Below are 17,366 nucleotides of genomic sequence, written 5' to 3'. Positions count from 1 at the left end.
TCTAAGAATACTATCAAGCTAAATCCCTGTTAGAATGGAGTCCGAATGAGTCAAGTTTTATTCATGTATTAATTATTATTTTTTAAAATGATTATTATGAATTTATACACACTGTATCCTTTTACTTGTTGTCTCAGTTCTGTTCTGTAAAGGTGTTGCAGAGCATAACTTATTTGCTACTCACTGGTTTCTGAAATGAATATTTTCGTTAATAATAATAATAACCTTTTATTTATAAAGAAGCTTTCATACGTTAAAATGCTTTACAGTGAAGTAAAAGCATAGAAATTCAGAAACAAAAGGTAGTCACAAATTCTGACTCCTGAAACTGATTAGGCCACAGTCTTAATTTGAAACATGCTGTGATTCATTCACGTTGCTCAAAAACCCTTTTTTCCCATTTCGTCACCGACGTCTTAGCAATGAGTGATACCGCAACATTCGTATAATTATAATATGTGGATTTCTTAGTCAGTTTTCAGTAAACATGTAACAAGCTGTAGGACTGTCCCTGCTCGTTAACCGCAATGTGTAAAGCTGTCCGGTAAAGACCTGGGGAAAGAGACATGACACATGCAGGGTAATAGTTCAATTCTACTTTAGCACACTTTATTGCACTTCCTTTGCTCATGCTGCTGATCAATCTTTTTGGCTCTTATTTCATAAAAAAAAAAATAGAAAAAAAGGAAATAAGCACGAGAGGGTTCGTGTGTGATGCAGTCATGCAGTCATGAAGCACTTAACTGGCCGTCCTTCTGGCAAGCATGTGCTTTTTGAGAAATGCTCATTCACAAAGCTCATAGGTGGCTCTGAAGTGTAAAGCAGCCATTTTTCAGCAGCCTGAGTAGATGGAGTTGTAAGTATTGCTTAGGTTTAGAAGTTCTTGCAGCCTGTGCTTAAACAGAGCATTTATAATCATGTAATTATCTACATGGTCTTGGATGTCTTTTCGTGTTGCCAGTAAATAACTAAAGTCAGTTTGGGAATGGTTTCCTGCTTTGTATTTCACAACAACTAGTGGTCAACAACTCCTAGATGACTCGAGAGTGTTTCATAAGTCCAAGCCTTTCTTGGGTTCATGACGTGTCCGGACATTTGTGTCCAGCATGCTTATGCTTTTAAAAGACTGAGACTTACATCTGGACACAACTGATACAAGGTTAAGGTCCAAACCATGGCAGTTTGAACCTATGATCTTCTCATCAGTAACTTAAAGCCTAAACCACTAAACCACCACAATTAGCTGAATTAGCTTGCAATGGTTCAACCACTTCTACCATGAATGAACTCGCACTAAAAGATTGCATTGAATCAATGCAAGCCTGTTGTCCAACTGTGGTGGCTGAATGGTTAATGCTTTGTTATGCATAGTAGAAGATTTGGGGTTCAAATCCTTGCACCACCAAACCGCCATGGTTGGGTCCTTGAGCCAGACGCTTAACCTTCAGCTCAGTTGTATCCTGCATCATTTGTAAAGTTTGTAAAATTTATTTATTTATTTATAAAGGTTACTCAAACGAGCAAATGTCCTGGATTGTGTGTTATTTTATATGGCTTAGTGGTTAGAACATTTGCCTCGCATCTCTGGGGTTGGGGGTTCGAATCGCACCTCCACTCTGTGTACGCAGAGTTTGCATGTTCTCCCCGTGCTTCAGGGGTTTCCTCCTGCAGGTACAATGGCACATAAATTCAAAAGGTTTCTCTGTTAGCTCCTAAAAACAAAAAGAGCAAGAGCTTCTTTTCTCAATCGGCGTTTTCCAGCTACATCATGTTAATGAGAATTCCAACGTAGAAGTGGTGGAGACCATGAACGTTGGACTCAGTTGATGGCAGGATTAGCATGAAAGTGGAAGCTTTGGAAGCTGATCTGTTTGAGCAGAGTGTACAGATGAGGAGGTAAGAGACCTGGACAGACTAAAGCACTAAAAGATTAAAGCCCCGCTGCATCACGCTTTTTAAGTAGAGCTAAAGCAAGGGAAGCAAGTCCCACTTGTTACACTATCAGCAGGCAGTTGAACGGCATTGTGGGTAACCAAATCAAATTAGGCCAAAAAACAAAAAACTCAGAATTTCATCCCAAAATAAATCTTGGACTTCAGTGAAGATCACATGATAAATATAAATATTAGTATACAAGTCGTTCAAGGTGGATTTTCCTTTAAATGTGCCGCATTATCGTTAAACCCTTTTTTTTTTCTTCTCATAATTACATTACATTACATCTAGTTGACCTCAGATGACCTATAATAGTGGAATAGTGGAAGAGTTTTTTTTTTTTTGTCGAAAGTTTAAGGAGGAAATGTGAATAGTTTTTGCTCTGAAGTTGGGCAAGTAAAAGTGAGCAGCCTGCTGTTTGCATGCAAAAGTGTGGCACTGAACACACAGTGTTCTGCCCCTCAAGCACCTCTTGATTTACTTCCCAAAAGCTTTAGCTCCAGGGGTGTTTCATGGTCCTCTAACACTGATGGCTTAATGACGAGGCAATATCATCATAGACATCTGGGAAGAATATATTACAGGTATTTCCTCTAACCAATGTGACCGATTTATGATGAAAATCAGCTTGTTTTTTCCCCCAACTCCATCTGTGGAAAAGTACTGCCTTGTGTTTGATTTGCTCACAGTTTCTTGTCTGTGGTGTGTTAAAAAAAAAAAAAAAAAAAAAAAAATAGATAAACACCACATATTTGTACAAGTAGAAAAATAGAGCCACAGCTTGTAAGAGCTCTTTCATTGGGGCATGTTGGAATTTTTTTAATTGTAGAGTGATTAAAGGTGGATATAAGCATGGCAGCCATCTATGAACCAATGCTGTGGTTTTCAGTCCTGACTCACCAGAACATGGTAAAAGAATCTCAAGTCTCCATGCAAAAAAATTCCACTTTATTGCACAATATAAGTAGCCTGGACAAATCTAACTAAGCATTAAATTAGATTTTTGTTATTCTGTGCTTCATATCCAAGCAGAACCTAACATTGACGCTCCTGTATACAAGTATGACAACTGTTAGCTGTTTAGAACCAAGGCTATGTTACTTCTTTGATGAGTCTGATGGAATACTGGGACGCTGACTGGCTTTCAAAACCGCAATCGCTTAGTAAATCTTGTAGAATTATTTGAGAAAGCAGGTGAAATTCTGAAATGCTAAAGCGTAGCGCTTAAGACACTGGTGACGTCCTTACCTGATATGATTGGCGCTGTTATTGAGACAAGGAGAAGCATAACCAAGTATTAGGAAGGAAATGACACACGTTATGTGGAGTTATATCATAGAAATATACACTATTTGGATAAAATTTTGTAGACACCTGACCATCAGACTCGTATGGGCTCATTGAGCATCCTTTTTCAAAGTAAATTCCCCCTTTGCTGCCATTAGATTTTGGAGCATGGCTGTTGGGATTTGTCTATTCAATCACAAGAGCATTAGTGAGTGCCTTGCGATGGGTGTCCCACACCTTGTACCCCAAGTTCCCCGGGATAGACTCCAAGCTCCCCGTGACCCAGTGTGGGATGGATAGATGGACAGATGTAATAAATCAATATGAAAATGACTGAAGCCATAACATCTATTGTGTGACGCTGACGTACGTACATTTGAAGATTTTATCACTTTTCCGGCTTTGTTCGCACCACCCAACGATAATCACTATCGTGCTGTTTAATCTTTGCAGTCTTTAATCTAGGTGTAACTGTAAACTGTAAGTGTGAAACGGTATAAGCATGGCATAACATGCCCAAGTGTAAAAGAAATGTGTGAATCCATGGTGGCACCTATATTCATGTGTCATTTGTGGTCTATAATTACCCTCCCACGTTCACACTTCATACCGATGAACTACTGTAGGACTCCATGTGTCTGTGTCACATGATTTCAGTAAGGAATAAAACACAATGGACCGTGCTGTTCTAGGAAAACAATCAACAATAGGCTGGTGTGACGTCCCCAGCCCACAGTTAGAATTTTCCAATAACATCATGTCACAAAGTCTTTTTTTACTCTCAAATAACAGCGATTTGCCAGAAATTGAACTTAAAAAATAGAAATTGTTATAAGAATGACACATTGTACTTTTTATCAGTTTATAGTTGCATTAATGCTATGGAACAAGTTATTTCCTGTTATCACTTACATTATAGCAGCTGTAAATAGTCATTCGTCCTGAAGACTCATGGACAGACCCATGGAAGAACACTCACACTGGAGACTCCTTCCGGAAATGTTTGATAAAATGTCTCCTTACAGAAAACGTCATCATTTTTATGATTATTATAATTAGTCTTAGGTTATGTCCGTCCACTACACAAGTTCCTGTTAATGAGTTGTTACCATAGAAACAGTAATATAATAGAACGAGTGTATTAATATAAACCTGAGATTTGAATTACAGCTTGTCATAGTTACAGAAAATGACCATCTGACCAATCAGGATTGAGAATTCAACAGCACTGTGGAGTAGAGAGTAGGTAGTGTTTTTATGATTTGATCGTATTAATCTAATATCTTATTATATAGTTTTATAGAGTCTTGTTAAAATTGTGCAGTGTTTGTGCTAGGGCTTCATGGTTACATCAGTTGGATCATTTTCTGATGGATGGCTTTTTTGCGACTTTTTTATTTATTTATTTTCCAGGGGACATCATCTTTAATGCCAGAGACCCCGAGCTGCCTCCTGACTTTATTTTTGGAGAGGATGCCGAGTTCCTGCCAGAGCCTTCTGAGCTGCCGGTATGTCTGTCTCAATTGAAAAGTCTACAAGCTTTCTCATACACACTCATCAGCGTCCTGATCTAAGAGATGGAACGATGTGTAACTGGTGCTATTAAACAGCATTTACAGGAAGTAAATCCTGGAAAGGCAAAGGAAATTTCTCACTTTCACCTGGAATGTACATTGCCAAATAGCCACTCATTAAAAGGTGTGAATTCTTATTTTATAATAGTAATTATTATCAAAATTAAAATTAAAATTGAAGTTTTGTGGCTTTTAGTATGAATATGTTTGCCTTAAGGTTATCTCTAAGCTAGTGCGCTCCAAAACAGTGACAAAACTCGCATTTAGAAGATACATGCGTTCAAAATTTACAGCCTCTCTCTCTACCACCAATACGCATCAACAATTTTGATGGCATCATTCTGCACTTCAGCTTCTCATCAGATTTTCTGTCCAATCAAATGCTCTCTAGAATCTGAAGTGTCCCGCCCCCAACGTTATAATAATCCATGGTACTAACTTTCAAGTACTAGCCCAGGCTGTGAGGTAGGCTAAATGCTATTGGCTACTTAAAAAGGCCAGGAGCCACTCGATATGTCCCGCCCTGACTTCCTGGTTCTGTGGAAATTCCTCTCCCATTTATTTTCATAACCTGTGTTTGATTCCGTGGTCCTTTTTTTTTCTTTTTTTTGAGTTTGATGCTTTACCAGGCACTTGACCGTGTTGTGGAGACTTGAGACACATTTCTTTTAAGAAAGTGAAAAAGCCGCACTTCACTGCTGTTGCCCGAGGTAAAGTCGACTCGATCTCTGATTGGTCAAGCTTGTTTCTAAGCAACTGTTTGTTTAAACCTGTACTTTCCTGGTTTCCGTCGTATGCGGCAGCCTACGCACTCTAGATTATTTTCAGCATCAGAAAAACGAGAACTTGGTTATAACTGACTGTATCACAAAGGCCTTATCACAAATAAAGGCAGTTTTTATTTATTTATTTATTATTTATTTGTTGTTGTTGACATTTTCAGGCTACTTTTCAGGTCGGGCAAGTGAAAGAGAATTTTATTTGCCCGACCTGAAAAGTAGTCTGAAAATGTCAAGACCAATAAATAAATAAATAAATAAACAATTGATTAAGTCCAAAAATTCACTTGTCCGGGACAAGCGTTCATGTTGAGCCCTGCCATAAGATAGCTAACTGGTTAGTTTGACAGGCAGGTTCTATATTTCAGTGTTTGTGTACACGTCCTTCTCTTGTAGTTTGTGTTTCAGTAATGATTGATTCAGTCCATAGAGCCCAGAATTGTGTATTTTTTTTTCTTTTTATTGTATTAAAGTGTTCGAAAATTTACCTTAACAGTCATCTATGCTTCTATCTTTCACTGAAGTCTTTTACTAAACATGGCCAAGAACCAACCACATTTACATGACCCTGCTTTGAAGAAAACCTTGAAATAATTTTTAAAGATGTCATAACATGTTTGGGTTTTTTTTTTTTTAATCCAGTGAATAGATCTTGCATGGAAGAACTCATTGTGTCACTGTGTTAAAGTTTTGTTGTTGTGTTTTTTTGTAATGGAAATCGCTGGAAGTGAGAACAGCCAGTGAGACTGAAACCATCAAGATTCTGAAGCTTGTGGCCAGAAAAGTGAAGAAAAAGTATCAAACATTTACATTTATGGCATTTGGCAGATTACTAACAGTTGAGGGTTAAGGGCCTTGCTCAGGGGCCCAGCAGAGGCAGTTTGGCATTGCTGGGATTCGAACTCCATGTGACTTTCCAATCAGTGGTCCAGATGGAGCATTTGTGGCTGAATCAGCAGTTTTTAAACTATGTGTTGTTTAAAATATGTGTTGTTTAAAATATGTGTTGTTTTGGAATTACATATAGTATGCCGTTTTTTACTGAAGTGTTGACAACGTTCGAAAATTGACCAATACAATAGGTTTATTGCTTATTGACCAATACTCTGGTATGGTTTATTACTAAACATGGCCAAGAACCAACCACATTTACTTGCAGTTAGATTGCTATCAAGATTCCGAAGGTTGTGGCCAGAAAAGTGAACAAACAAGCTCTCTCGGATATCAGATGGATCATCTGAGTCTGAATCAGCAGTTCAAAAAGAGTTCATTTAAAAGATAACTTTTTCAAATATGTCTTTAAAAAAAAAAAAGTACATCGAGTATTCTGGTGTTCTTTTTTTTAATTGAAGAGTTGACAACTTTCAAACATTGACCTGTACAATAGTCTCAGAAGCCATACTTCTATCTTTCACTAGAGTCTGGTATGTTTTATTACTAAACATTTCCAAGGACCAATCACATTTACTTGCCCCTGCTTGAAACAAAACTCTTTAATACACTTTAAAGATGTCACGACATGTAATCCAGTGAATAGAGCTTGCTCAGAAGAACTCTGTGTTCAAAAGTTAGTGTTTTTTTTGTTGTTTTTTTTTTTGGAATTTAACCAGTGGAAGTGAGAACAGCCAGCGAGATTGCAACATTCAAGATTCTGAAGCTTGTGGCCAGAAAAGTGTACAAAATTATCAAACACTATAAGATATCATGTGGAACATCTGAGGCTGAATCAGCATTTCCAAAATAACTTTTTCAAATATGTGTTGTTTTTAAAGTGCAGAGTATGCTTGGGTTTTTTTTTTAAGGTAAGCATAACATCCACAGAAGCAGCACAAGATTTAAGATCACTGAACAGTATTGCCGGTGCAGTTTAGTGCCTTTGAAGCAGCAAAGCAACAAAGACTTTAGTTGTTTTGACTTCCTTTTTAAGTGGCTTGTTAAATCAGATGGCTTGTGCTGATATGTGTAGCTGAGTCAAAAGTCATGTTTGGGTCAGCGCGCTGCTGTGTTTTTGTTTTTTGTTTTTGTTTTTTTTTGTTGTTGTTGTTGTTTTTTTGCATGTGTGTTGGAGAATTATATAATGTGACCTCTGCTTCTGGAAAGAACTCCGTAGAGATCAAGTGAGCTGTTTTATTCTCCTTCTGTTCCAGATGATTAAACATTATACTATCCTACTTCGATGACATACTCTCGAAGCTGCCGAGTTTCCTCGCTGTCCACAAAACTGCACGTTTTGCAGTTGTGTGTAATAAACATGGATTTGCAAGCAGACAGATTTGTGGGTAAACTGACAAACGTCTGAGAGACAGACCATCAGAGGAGCCTTCCAGTGAGACGCAGGGCCTGTTGGGAAGTTTCACAGACCTGCTACAATTTTTTTTTTTTTTTTTTTTTTTTTTTCTTTTTTCTTTGGAGCCAAAAACAGAACAAAAAAATATATTCAGGCTTTCAGTGATCTCTTAAAATGGAAAAAGACACGCGACTTTTCCACTGTTGACACTTTAGAGTTTTGATGGGAAGTAACGGGTGTCATGCTCTAAATTTAGCACGTATGGACTGCAGTCAAGTTTTTTTTTTTTTCCCCTGTTGGATGTATTGTGCAGACAAACAATTAACTCTCATGAGATATTTCTATTCCTACCGAATGAGTGTGTTCATTTAGGAACTCATATGTTCGGAGAAGATTTCTGTGAACATCTGCGAATTATGTGGCTGTCAGCTGTGAGACCGGCTGTCTGACCTAGACACTAAGTGAATGCAAATGTTTACTGAAGTATTTTTTTGTGATATTTAAAAAAAAAATAAAAAATTCCCAGCTTGCGTAAGCATTTCGGAGACGATGACTGTTGCTCGCTGTCTCATAACTCCAGCTGGAAACAAGACGGGGAAGCACATCCAGGACTGTGTTTACCTGGTCTTGCTATGTTAGATGCATTTGTTTGGGAGAGATACACCTTACTTTCTAATCTTTAAGTTCTTGCTCTCTATCTCTCCCTGCAGTTCTCGCCTAGTTTCCCACTGAAGCTAAGCAGGATTGAGCCTGGCCAGTACCCGAATGGGAGATTTCCTGGGGAAACCTAAGGTTGCTGATGTAAGTGGTATTATTTGGGTCAGCAGGGGGCGCTCACCCTGTGGTCTGAGTGGGGCCTAATGCCCCTGTATAGTGACGGGGACACTATACTGTAAAAACAGCACCGTCTTTTGGATGAGACGCTAAACCGAGGTCCTGACTCTCTGTGGTCATTAAAAATCCCAGAACACTTATCGTAGAAGAGTAGGGGTATAATTCCCCCATTGGCCCCTAACAATCCCCATCTCTGAATTGGCCACATCACTCTCTCCTCTCCACTAATCACTGGTGTGTGGTGGGCGTTCTGGCGCACTGTGACTGCCGTCACATCATCCAGGTGGATGCTACATACTAGTGGTGGTTTAGGAGGACCCACCCACAATACTATGTAAGTGCTTTGAGTGTCTAGAAAAGCGCTATATAAATAGAACTGTAAGTAATCATCGTGTTCAATATCCAGCTCTGAGCGTTTCATATTCACGACGTTGCTACAAAGCACTGTCCTCTTTTTGTTAACAATTGAGATATCCAGATGTTTCTGCTCCTGTTTATTCGAAAACATTTCATCCGTGCGGCAACGCGATCACAAGAACGTCTTGACGGTTTATCCGTCGCGGCGCACAGACGCCAAACAGCACTTTCTTTGTTTTGCAGATTGTATCGAGGTTGCCAGTGAACATGTTTAAATCCAGATTGAATGTCCCAGGCTCTTTTGCAAGCCCTAGACTTGTTTTTCACCTGGCAGTAAACATCAGGCTCTTTTCAGATCCCTTTGTGAAATTCCTGACGTCTCGATAAAATGTTTGTCCTGCTTACAGTCTGACCTGGATATTATTAGCTGCTAAGCTCCATGTTGTTTCCTTGGCTCGAGATGTGGAACAAAAAAAAAACGCCCAACAACAACGGAGCTGACACCCTTGTGTTTATGGGTGAAAACATCTGGGATTAATAAGGTCTGTTTCCAACATGAAATCTGTTTCTGAAGGATGGGAACTTATCCTGAGCACTTGAGGAATATTTGAAAGAGAGGGCTGCGTCTCCAAATTGTCAGCTTTGTAACTATGAGACACATGTTCCAATAGGAGCTTATTAAATTTGACCAGCTCCTAAGTAATAACATTTCAGTTGTTTATATTACTTGCATTTTTATACTCGAAGTAAATTGTACAATTATATTATGCTGTAATTGTGTCAGTTACAATAAATCCAGACCTTTAAAATAAAGGTTCCCGAAAAGCTTCTTCAAAGAGAAGCCATAGATTTTTTTTGGGTTCCCGAGGAACTTTTTGATTGGTGGATTTTACATTTCTGTTGGTGTCACTAAGAATGAAAACATTTTCCCACCATTATTTGGACCTATGATCTATGTGGTGGAGAATGGCCCAGTGGTGAACAAATTACTAGCCCAGGCAGTGCAGATTTTATGTCCATGCTATTGGTTTTCTATTCATAGTTGCCCATCAGACATATGCAGTCATGAAAAAAGAAGAAATTGTGGCGCTTTTTTTTTTTTGTTGTTGTTGTTGACATATTTGGACAAGCAAACATTTGATCATCTTTGAAACAGTGCCTACCAATGAAGGTGTTATACTTGAACAAAACCACAAGGAAAATTAATAATTTATTATAATTTCATCATATACTTTCAATCATTTATTCAACAAAAATATCAATAGATGTGATATTCTTCTGTGGAAAAAGTAAGTACACCCTCGACCTCAGAAGTTAGTATTGCCCGCTTTATCTTCTAGGAGTTTAGCATAATTGTCCACCAGTCTCTGACATCGGCTTGCTGGAATTTTTGACCACTCGTCCATGCGATATACTTTCAGTTGCAAGATGTTTGAGGGTTTTCTTGCGTGTACCGCCCGTTTCCAATCCCCCCACAACATTTCAATGGGATTCAAATTGGGGCTTTGACTAGGCCATTCCATAACCCTCCATTTCTTCATTTTGAGCCATTCCTTGGTGGATTTGCTCGTGTGCTTACGATCATTATCCTGTTGAAAGGTCCAGTTTCAGTTCAACTTAAACTTTCGGACAGATGGCCTCACATTATCTTCAAGCACTCTTTGAGATGATGCAGGATTCATAGTTGAATCAATGGAAATGAGCTGTCCAGTCCCCGAGGCAACGAAGCAACCTCAAACCATAACATTTCCACCACCGTGCTTCACAGTTGGTATGAGGTGCTTCTCCTGAAAAGCTGTCTTTGGTCAGCGCCAAACGTGTCTGCTGTTACTGTGGCCAAACAACTCTATCTTTGATTCGTCTGTCCAGAGCACATTATTCCACAACCTTTTTTCGGAAGGCCGTCTAGACCTCTTTAGATCTTGGCATGATGACACTACACACATCAGTAGCAAAGGGAACACCAGACACTAGATATGAGAGGGGTATGAAGAAGACAGGTTCCACCTGCACTCTCTAAGCAGGTTCTGATCACTGGCACCCAATCTTGAACACCTAATTCTAATGTTTGGATTTGAAGGTGTGATAAATGTAGGGGTGTACTTACTTTTTTCATGTGACTGATCTGTTTTTTTTTTTTTGGTTAATTTAAATTGTGAAAATGACTACAAAATGTCAATTTTATGTGTCATTTGATTGTAGCAACTTTATTAATAGGCAGTATTTCAAGCAGGATCAAATGTTTGCATGTCCAAATATGTCAAAAAAGCCAATGATTTCCATGGGGTGTACATATTTTTTCACACGACTGTAGGTAGAAATAAAACACAACTCCTTTACTGTCTTCAAAACGAAAGCTGTCATCTGATATGTAGCTATGTTTAAATGTTGAATGCTGTGACTAACGCAATCTTCCCATTCAGAATCCCACCCCCTGCTGCACTACACACATCGGCAGAAACACATTTTCAAAATCAGGAACGCGCAGGTAACACTGACCAAACCGAGCTAAATAAAGTGCAGCGCAAAGCTGTCATATAACTATCCTGTTTACTACACGCAGTTAAATATAGGTAGAAAAGAAAAATGCTTGGCAGACTCAGATAATGTATTTTAGGTGCAATGCGATGGGGAACGGTGGCTTACCGTTTTTGCCTCGCACCTCCGGGATCAGGGATTCAAATCCCACTTCTGGGTTTGAATCCCGCGTCCACCCTGAGTTTGCAAGTTCTCCTCGTGCTTCGAGGGATTTCCTCCTGGTACTCCGTTTTCTTCTCCCAGACCAAGCACATGCATTGTAAGCTGATCGGCATTTCCAAATTGTCCGTAGTGTGTGAATGTGTGTGTTTGTGTGGTTGTGCCCTGCAATGAGTTGGCACCCCGTCCAGGGTGTCCCCCATCTTATGTCCCACGTTCCCTGGAATAGGGTCCAGGCTACCCACAACCCTGTCTAGGATAAGCATTATGGAAAATGGATGGTTGCAATACAAGGACAAAATAAAGTGCATCAATACAATTAACTAGCTAACTTGCTTGCTATTTGTTGTTGCATTATGTTAGCTACCACATTTTAGACTGGTCAGTTAGGTTCCCAGGCAACCAATACATTGGACTGGGTAACTTTTGCTTGCTTGGTAGGCTGTCTATTGAATTTTGATTCGTTTTATAGGAAACCAAAAAAGGTTCTTCTATGGCATGGGTCTTAAGAAGCGCTTGTTTGTTTGTTTTTTTTATTACTGTCCTCTAGTTTCTCACATGCTTCGTCCAAGGCACTGGCATCTTTTTCAAACTGCCGCTGCATCACAGGGCACCGTAACACAGTAACCCGTTCTACCACCTGGGCGGCTGTGACTCAGGTGGTAGAGCGGGTTGTCCACTAATCGTAGGGATGGCGGTTCGATTTCCGGCCCACGTGACTCCTCATACCGAAGTGTCCTTGGGCAAGACACTGAACCCCAAGTTGCTTCCGATGGCAAGTTAGCGCCTTGCATGGCAGCTCTGCTACCATTGGTGTGTGAATGGCTGGATGAGACACGGTGTAAAGCGCTTTGGATAAAAGTGCTATATAAGTGCGCCATTTACCATTTAAGAGAAAGCGCTCTTCCGCATACACGAGCTCGCAAGATGCGCACAAATGGCTAGTGTTGCAGTGATTGACAAGGGAGAGGAAATCTAGAGAGCATGGACTCCGAGACTCTCTCTTGGACCCCGTGGCATCATGATCGAGACTCAAACTCGCCATCTCATCACGCTGGAGTGACCGCTTTCCTGTTGCCCCGCTCGGGAGTCTTTTCTTCATTTTCATTGGTGCACTCTCTGTGTGTTCTCAATAAAGGCAGCTCACAAGTGAACACCACCCACCATTGTTCTAGCCTCCCAAATGAAAAATTAGGGACCGAATAGAAATTATTGTCAGGGCTTAACCGCATGTACTATGGTCAAGCAAAAGAAGTCACCATCGATATATCATCCTCCATTTTCAGCACATGCTGTCATGCGTAATGCTCTGTAGTGACCACAGGCCTGAACTCACCACACCAACATAACAGGGCTTCTTTGTTTCATTTATATCACTGATAAGCAAGCAGAGGATAATAAAAAAGACGGCATTTGGCCCAGCTGCTTATGAATCCACTGTATTCAAGAGTTTTTATCTCTAGAGTGCATTACGTTATAATAAGTAGACCCTCTCCGTCATGTAAGACTGTATCATCTTAATCATCTTCTAGTAAGACTCATGACTTTGTAACTAGTGTTTGTATCAGAGTCCAATCTTCATTTTGTAAGCCTATGACTCAGGGTCGGTTTGTTTTTGTCTACTCATTAGGTACAAGTTTTTTTTCTGTTCTGCCTTACTTGTATAAGCGGCCAAATAAATAAATATAAATGTTTAAAGATTCAATCCAGTTTATCACTGCTGCTCCGTGTATATTTAAAGCTTTAAAGTGAGAAACCTTGCAGCTGGCATGGTGTTGTTGTGTTGTTGTTTTTTTCTGCAAGGGCATTTAAAAACGCATAGCTCATATTTGCACAATTTTCTCCTCATATTCCAAATGTACTGAATCACTCACTCAAGGCATGTAGTGTTGAATGTTTACTCAGTTGGTTTTCCGCTGGAGCTAAGAGCTCCAATTTGTGCCCAATGAGTTCAATATTTGTAATGGCACCTCTGGTTCCATACAGCAGATTTTGAAGGGGAAAAAAAAAAAAGAAAAAATGGTGTAAATTCTTTTATTTTTGTTATCCGAATTCGTCCTTTTAAACAAAACCGCACTAGAGATCTCTCTGAAATGTACTCTTTGCTATTTGTTTGTAAACATGCTACAGCTGTGTTTGATTAAAAAATAAAGGTCTGTGCATATGAATGTTTAGCAAGCTGTGTATTATGGTTGTTGTTTTTTTTTTTTTTCTTTATCCATATTAGGACTTCATTATTCTTTGTCTTACTAGCCTGATCCATGTGTATGGATTTGATTTGAATTAGAAAGCTATTCGCTACATGAATAAAGCTAAGTTATTTCTACCTGTGGTTATATTACATTACCCCTTTATTGTAAAAGCCTGCTCTTTGTGAATGTTAAGGGTGGGTGTAATTTTCTGATTGCGTAGCATGTTGCACAAGCAGGCTTTTTTTTTGTTTTAATTTCTCAGTGATGTCGTTGCTCATGTGCCAAACGTTGGTTGGTTGGTTGGTTCGTTCATTTTACATACGTGGTCGTCTCAGTTTCTGAGGTGACATTAAGATTACGTGTACAAAACTAATATTTCTGTATGTGAGCAGGAGATTTGGAGAATCGTCCGACCTCAGGTGTGAAGCCAAGGCTGCGTTTGTCTTTTGTCTTTTGTCTTTTTTTTTTTTTTTTGAGCGCGAGAGAGAGAATGTGTTTGTAGAGGTGGAGCTTTGCTTTAAATGAACACTACAGGGAATGCCTTCCATCTCCCCCGTTCCCTCAAATGAGTCATTTTACTTTAATTATCCACGGCTGTAATGCAGTGACACCGCTGTGATGATGCAGTGCAAGAACTTCGGATTTTAATTGGTGGTTTTAGAGCTACTAAACAAAGAGCAGCTTATTGTGGGAAGTTAGCTGAGGCAGTGGTTATGTCTGTGTGTGGAAATGTGACTTTATAGCCATGGGAAAATGAGAGGAGAGATGAAAGCATTGGCCGTGCGTCTTTCCCCTGGCTTTTTAGCAAACTGGATTTGTAGTCTAGACACCACGCATATCTAATACTGTTTGATTTCTGGGTTAGGTTTATATTAATGATCCATGCTCTGTCTGTCATGACCACGTGCCAAAGTTTAAACTAGAAACGCTGCACAAAAGTTTTGGAAAGTAATATTTCAGCTCTGTAATACCAACACTCTAAAAAGCTGTATTTTATTTTAGTAGTACTGATTTGTATTCGGTACTTGTCACTTAATTTGGCTGTTTATAATAGTGTGGAAAAAGCAAATACTAAGCCAAAACAATGTTAGGGACCCATTCAGGCTTACAATGAAAGGATATTATATCACCTCTACAGATCTTAAGCCAGTGGTGTTTGGCATCACCCCCCACCCACCCCCCCTTTTTTTCCCTCCTAGTGTTCATGATTTCCCATCTGCCTCCACTGTGGGGTTTCTTATTAGTGTACGGGAATGGGATAAGCACTCCAGGGCAGTCTGTGCCCACTGGTTTTTTTTTTTATTTTTTTATTTATTTATTTATTTTTTTTAACGAGTCTCTTGGTTCTGGACGGAGGCCCGACAATGGAGAGCCAGAGGAGCTTGTTCTTTGGCATTGTCCACCCGTCCATCCCATGGCCTTCATGTTGACCGGGGACACTGCCAGGAAAACCCACAGAGCATCTTCTAGAAAGTTTCTCAGAGCAACCAGAAGAAAACAACGTCATGTTGAAGCTTGTTCAAGCCTGTGTTCAAATCCTTATAATTCCACATGTTGCAGCAGACAGATTAATAGTGTTGGTTTTTTTTTTGCTACCAGTGTGTCCTTGTTCTCCTGATACACAGTGGCTTGGAATTTAACGTGACAGAAAAGTATTATGTAGGGAATTAGACATTTCTGAGCATTACACGTACATTTTTTAATTTTCTATGGTCGTATTTGCGTATTCTATACCTTAAATGAGCTCCGTGGGATTTCCCCAGCATTTTTCCGCCCTAGGCTTGGTCTTGTTTTTTCAGAGCTGCTCCGTTCGACCCTGCAGGCTTAACCCTCGTTCATTTCTTCAGCAATCCATGTTATAAATGGTGTAAGTGGTTTGCCTGGTATTCCCTGTGTAAGCACCTGTAGTCTGAGAGTGCTCTGGGAAATACCCAAATTTCCCTTATGTTTAAACCCAGACAGCCTGGAGAGTGGAGGCAGCATCTTTATGTCTATAATAAGTCGGCAGAATAAATAAGCAGCGGCTGGCCCGATGTCCACTGAAGAGCAGATTTCGTGAGATATTTTGACAGGCTCTCTTGCAGCAACAAAGCACTTTTTGTAGACCGTGACAAGACTGACGCTAATGTTCACCCTTCATACTGAAGAGGGCAGATGTGTATGTGAGCGAACATCCATGCCAGCTCAATAGTCAAAGTGACTGCTGGAATTACCAGTTAGACATCAGATGTTATAGTAGGATCAAAACTTTGATCATAGTATGTTATTTCTGTAGTTATTGAATAAAAAGCAAAAATAATGACGTTTTGTCGTTGTACCACAGCACCGTTGAACTCTTGAATCTGATTGGTCAGAAGTGTTGATTAAATGGTATAATACATTATGATTTCCATCCACAGTAACAACTCATTCAGAGGGATTTTATTTTTATTTTTTTTGGAAGACATTCTATAATATTACACAAAATTTTGTATTTTTTTTTTTAAAGAAATCAAGTTGATATGGTAAAACTTTCTATAATGAGATGTTTTGAGACATTTTTTTGAAGTAGTCTTCAGGTTCAGTACTTTGTAATGGTCAGTAAGTTTTGCTCAATAGGATGTTGAAGAACATTTCAATTTGCTGTTTCTCGGTAACATAACAAGCTGCATTATTGTTGTATTATTAACATCAAGAAAGAGCAAAAAAAAAAAAGAGAGAGAGAGACTGGTCATGTCAGGTTTATTTCTGCTATAACATAAGTGATGAAGGGAACTAACTTGTTTCACTGATGTTCCACTACTTTAAATGGAACCCTAAGTGGTTAAAAGTATGATGTGTCATTCTTGAAGTAATTAAAAATGATAATTATTGATGAATAACCTTGGTATAAGAGGAATAAAACTTGTCGCTCTTTGGACCACTTTTGGTAGCTACTAACCTCTGCATACCAGGAACATCCCACAAGACCTCCTGTTTTGGAGAAGCTCTGACCCAGTCATCCAGCCATCACAATATTGCCCTTGTCAAAGTCTCTCAGATTCTTACGCTTGCCCATTTTTCCTGCTTCCAACACATCAACTTCGAGAACTGATTGCTCACTTGCTGCCTAATAAATCCCACCCCTTAACAGGTGCCACTGTAATGAGATAATCGATGTTATTCACATCACCTGTCAGTGGTTTTACTGTTATGGTTGATCATCTTATATTATATATGCTATTCTGTAAACAATATTTAAAGTGAAGTTTATTTCTGATATGAATAATACATTTTCATGAGATGACTTGGTAAAAAGAATTTTTTTAGTAAATCTCTGACAAGTTTAAAAAAAAAAAGGCAGGAAAGTTTGTTACTGATATCAATAATTAATTGTCTGTGAATATTTAAACTAAATAATGTGCATCTAGGATATTCATTTCATATAAGCGTTTACATTTTTTCA

General features: G+C 39.1%; 1 protein-coding gene across 3 annotated transcripts in view; it reads left to right on the top strand.

The window, feature by feature from the left end:
• babam2 (BRISC and BRCA1 A complex member 2) overlaps positions 1-17,366 on the top strand; it is a 90,086-nt gene that overhangs the window by 4,793 nt on the left and 67,927 nt on the right. For all 3 annotated transcript variants that reach the window (XM_053633278.1, XM_053633279.1, XM_053633280.1), the window contains exon 4: positions 4,636-4,730. In XM_053633278.1, coding sequence (XP_053489253.1) covers positions 4,636-4,730 — 95 coding nt within the window. The remainder of the gene's footprint in view (positions 1-4,635; positions 4,731-17,366) is intronic.

The sequence above is a fragment of the Ictalurus furcatus genome, chromosome 9, assembly GCF_023375685.1.
Source record: "Ictalurus furcatus strain D&B chromosome 9, Billie_1.0, whole genome shotgun sequence".
NCBI classification, from domain to species: domain Eukaryota; kingdom Metazoa; phylum Chordata; class Actinopteri; order Siluriformes; family Ictaluridae; genus Ictalurus; species Ictalurus furcatus.
The sequence above is the reverse complement of the archived record's forward strand: the minus strand, read 5'-3'. Positions and strand labels throughout refer to the sequence as shown.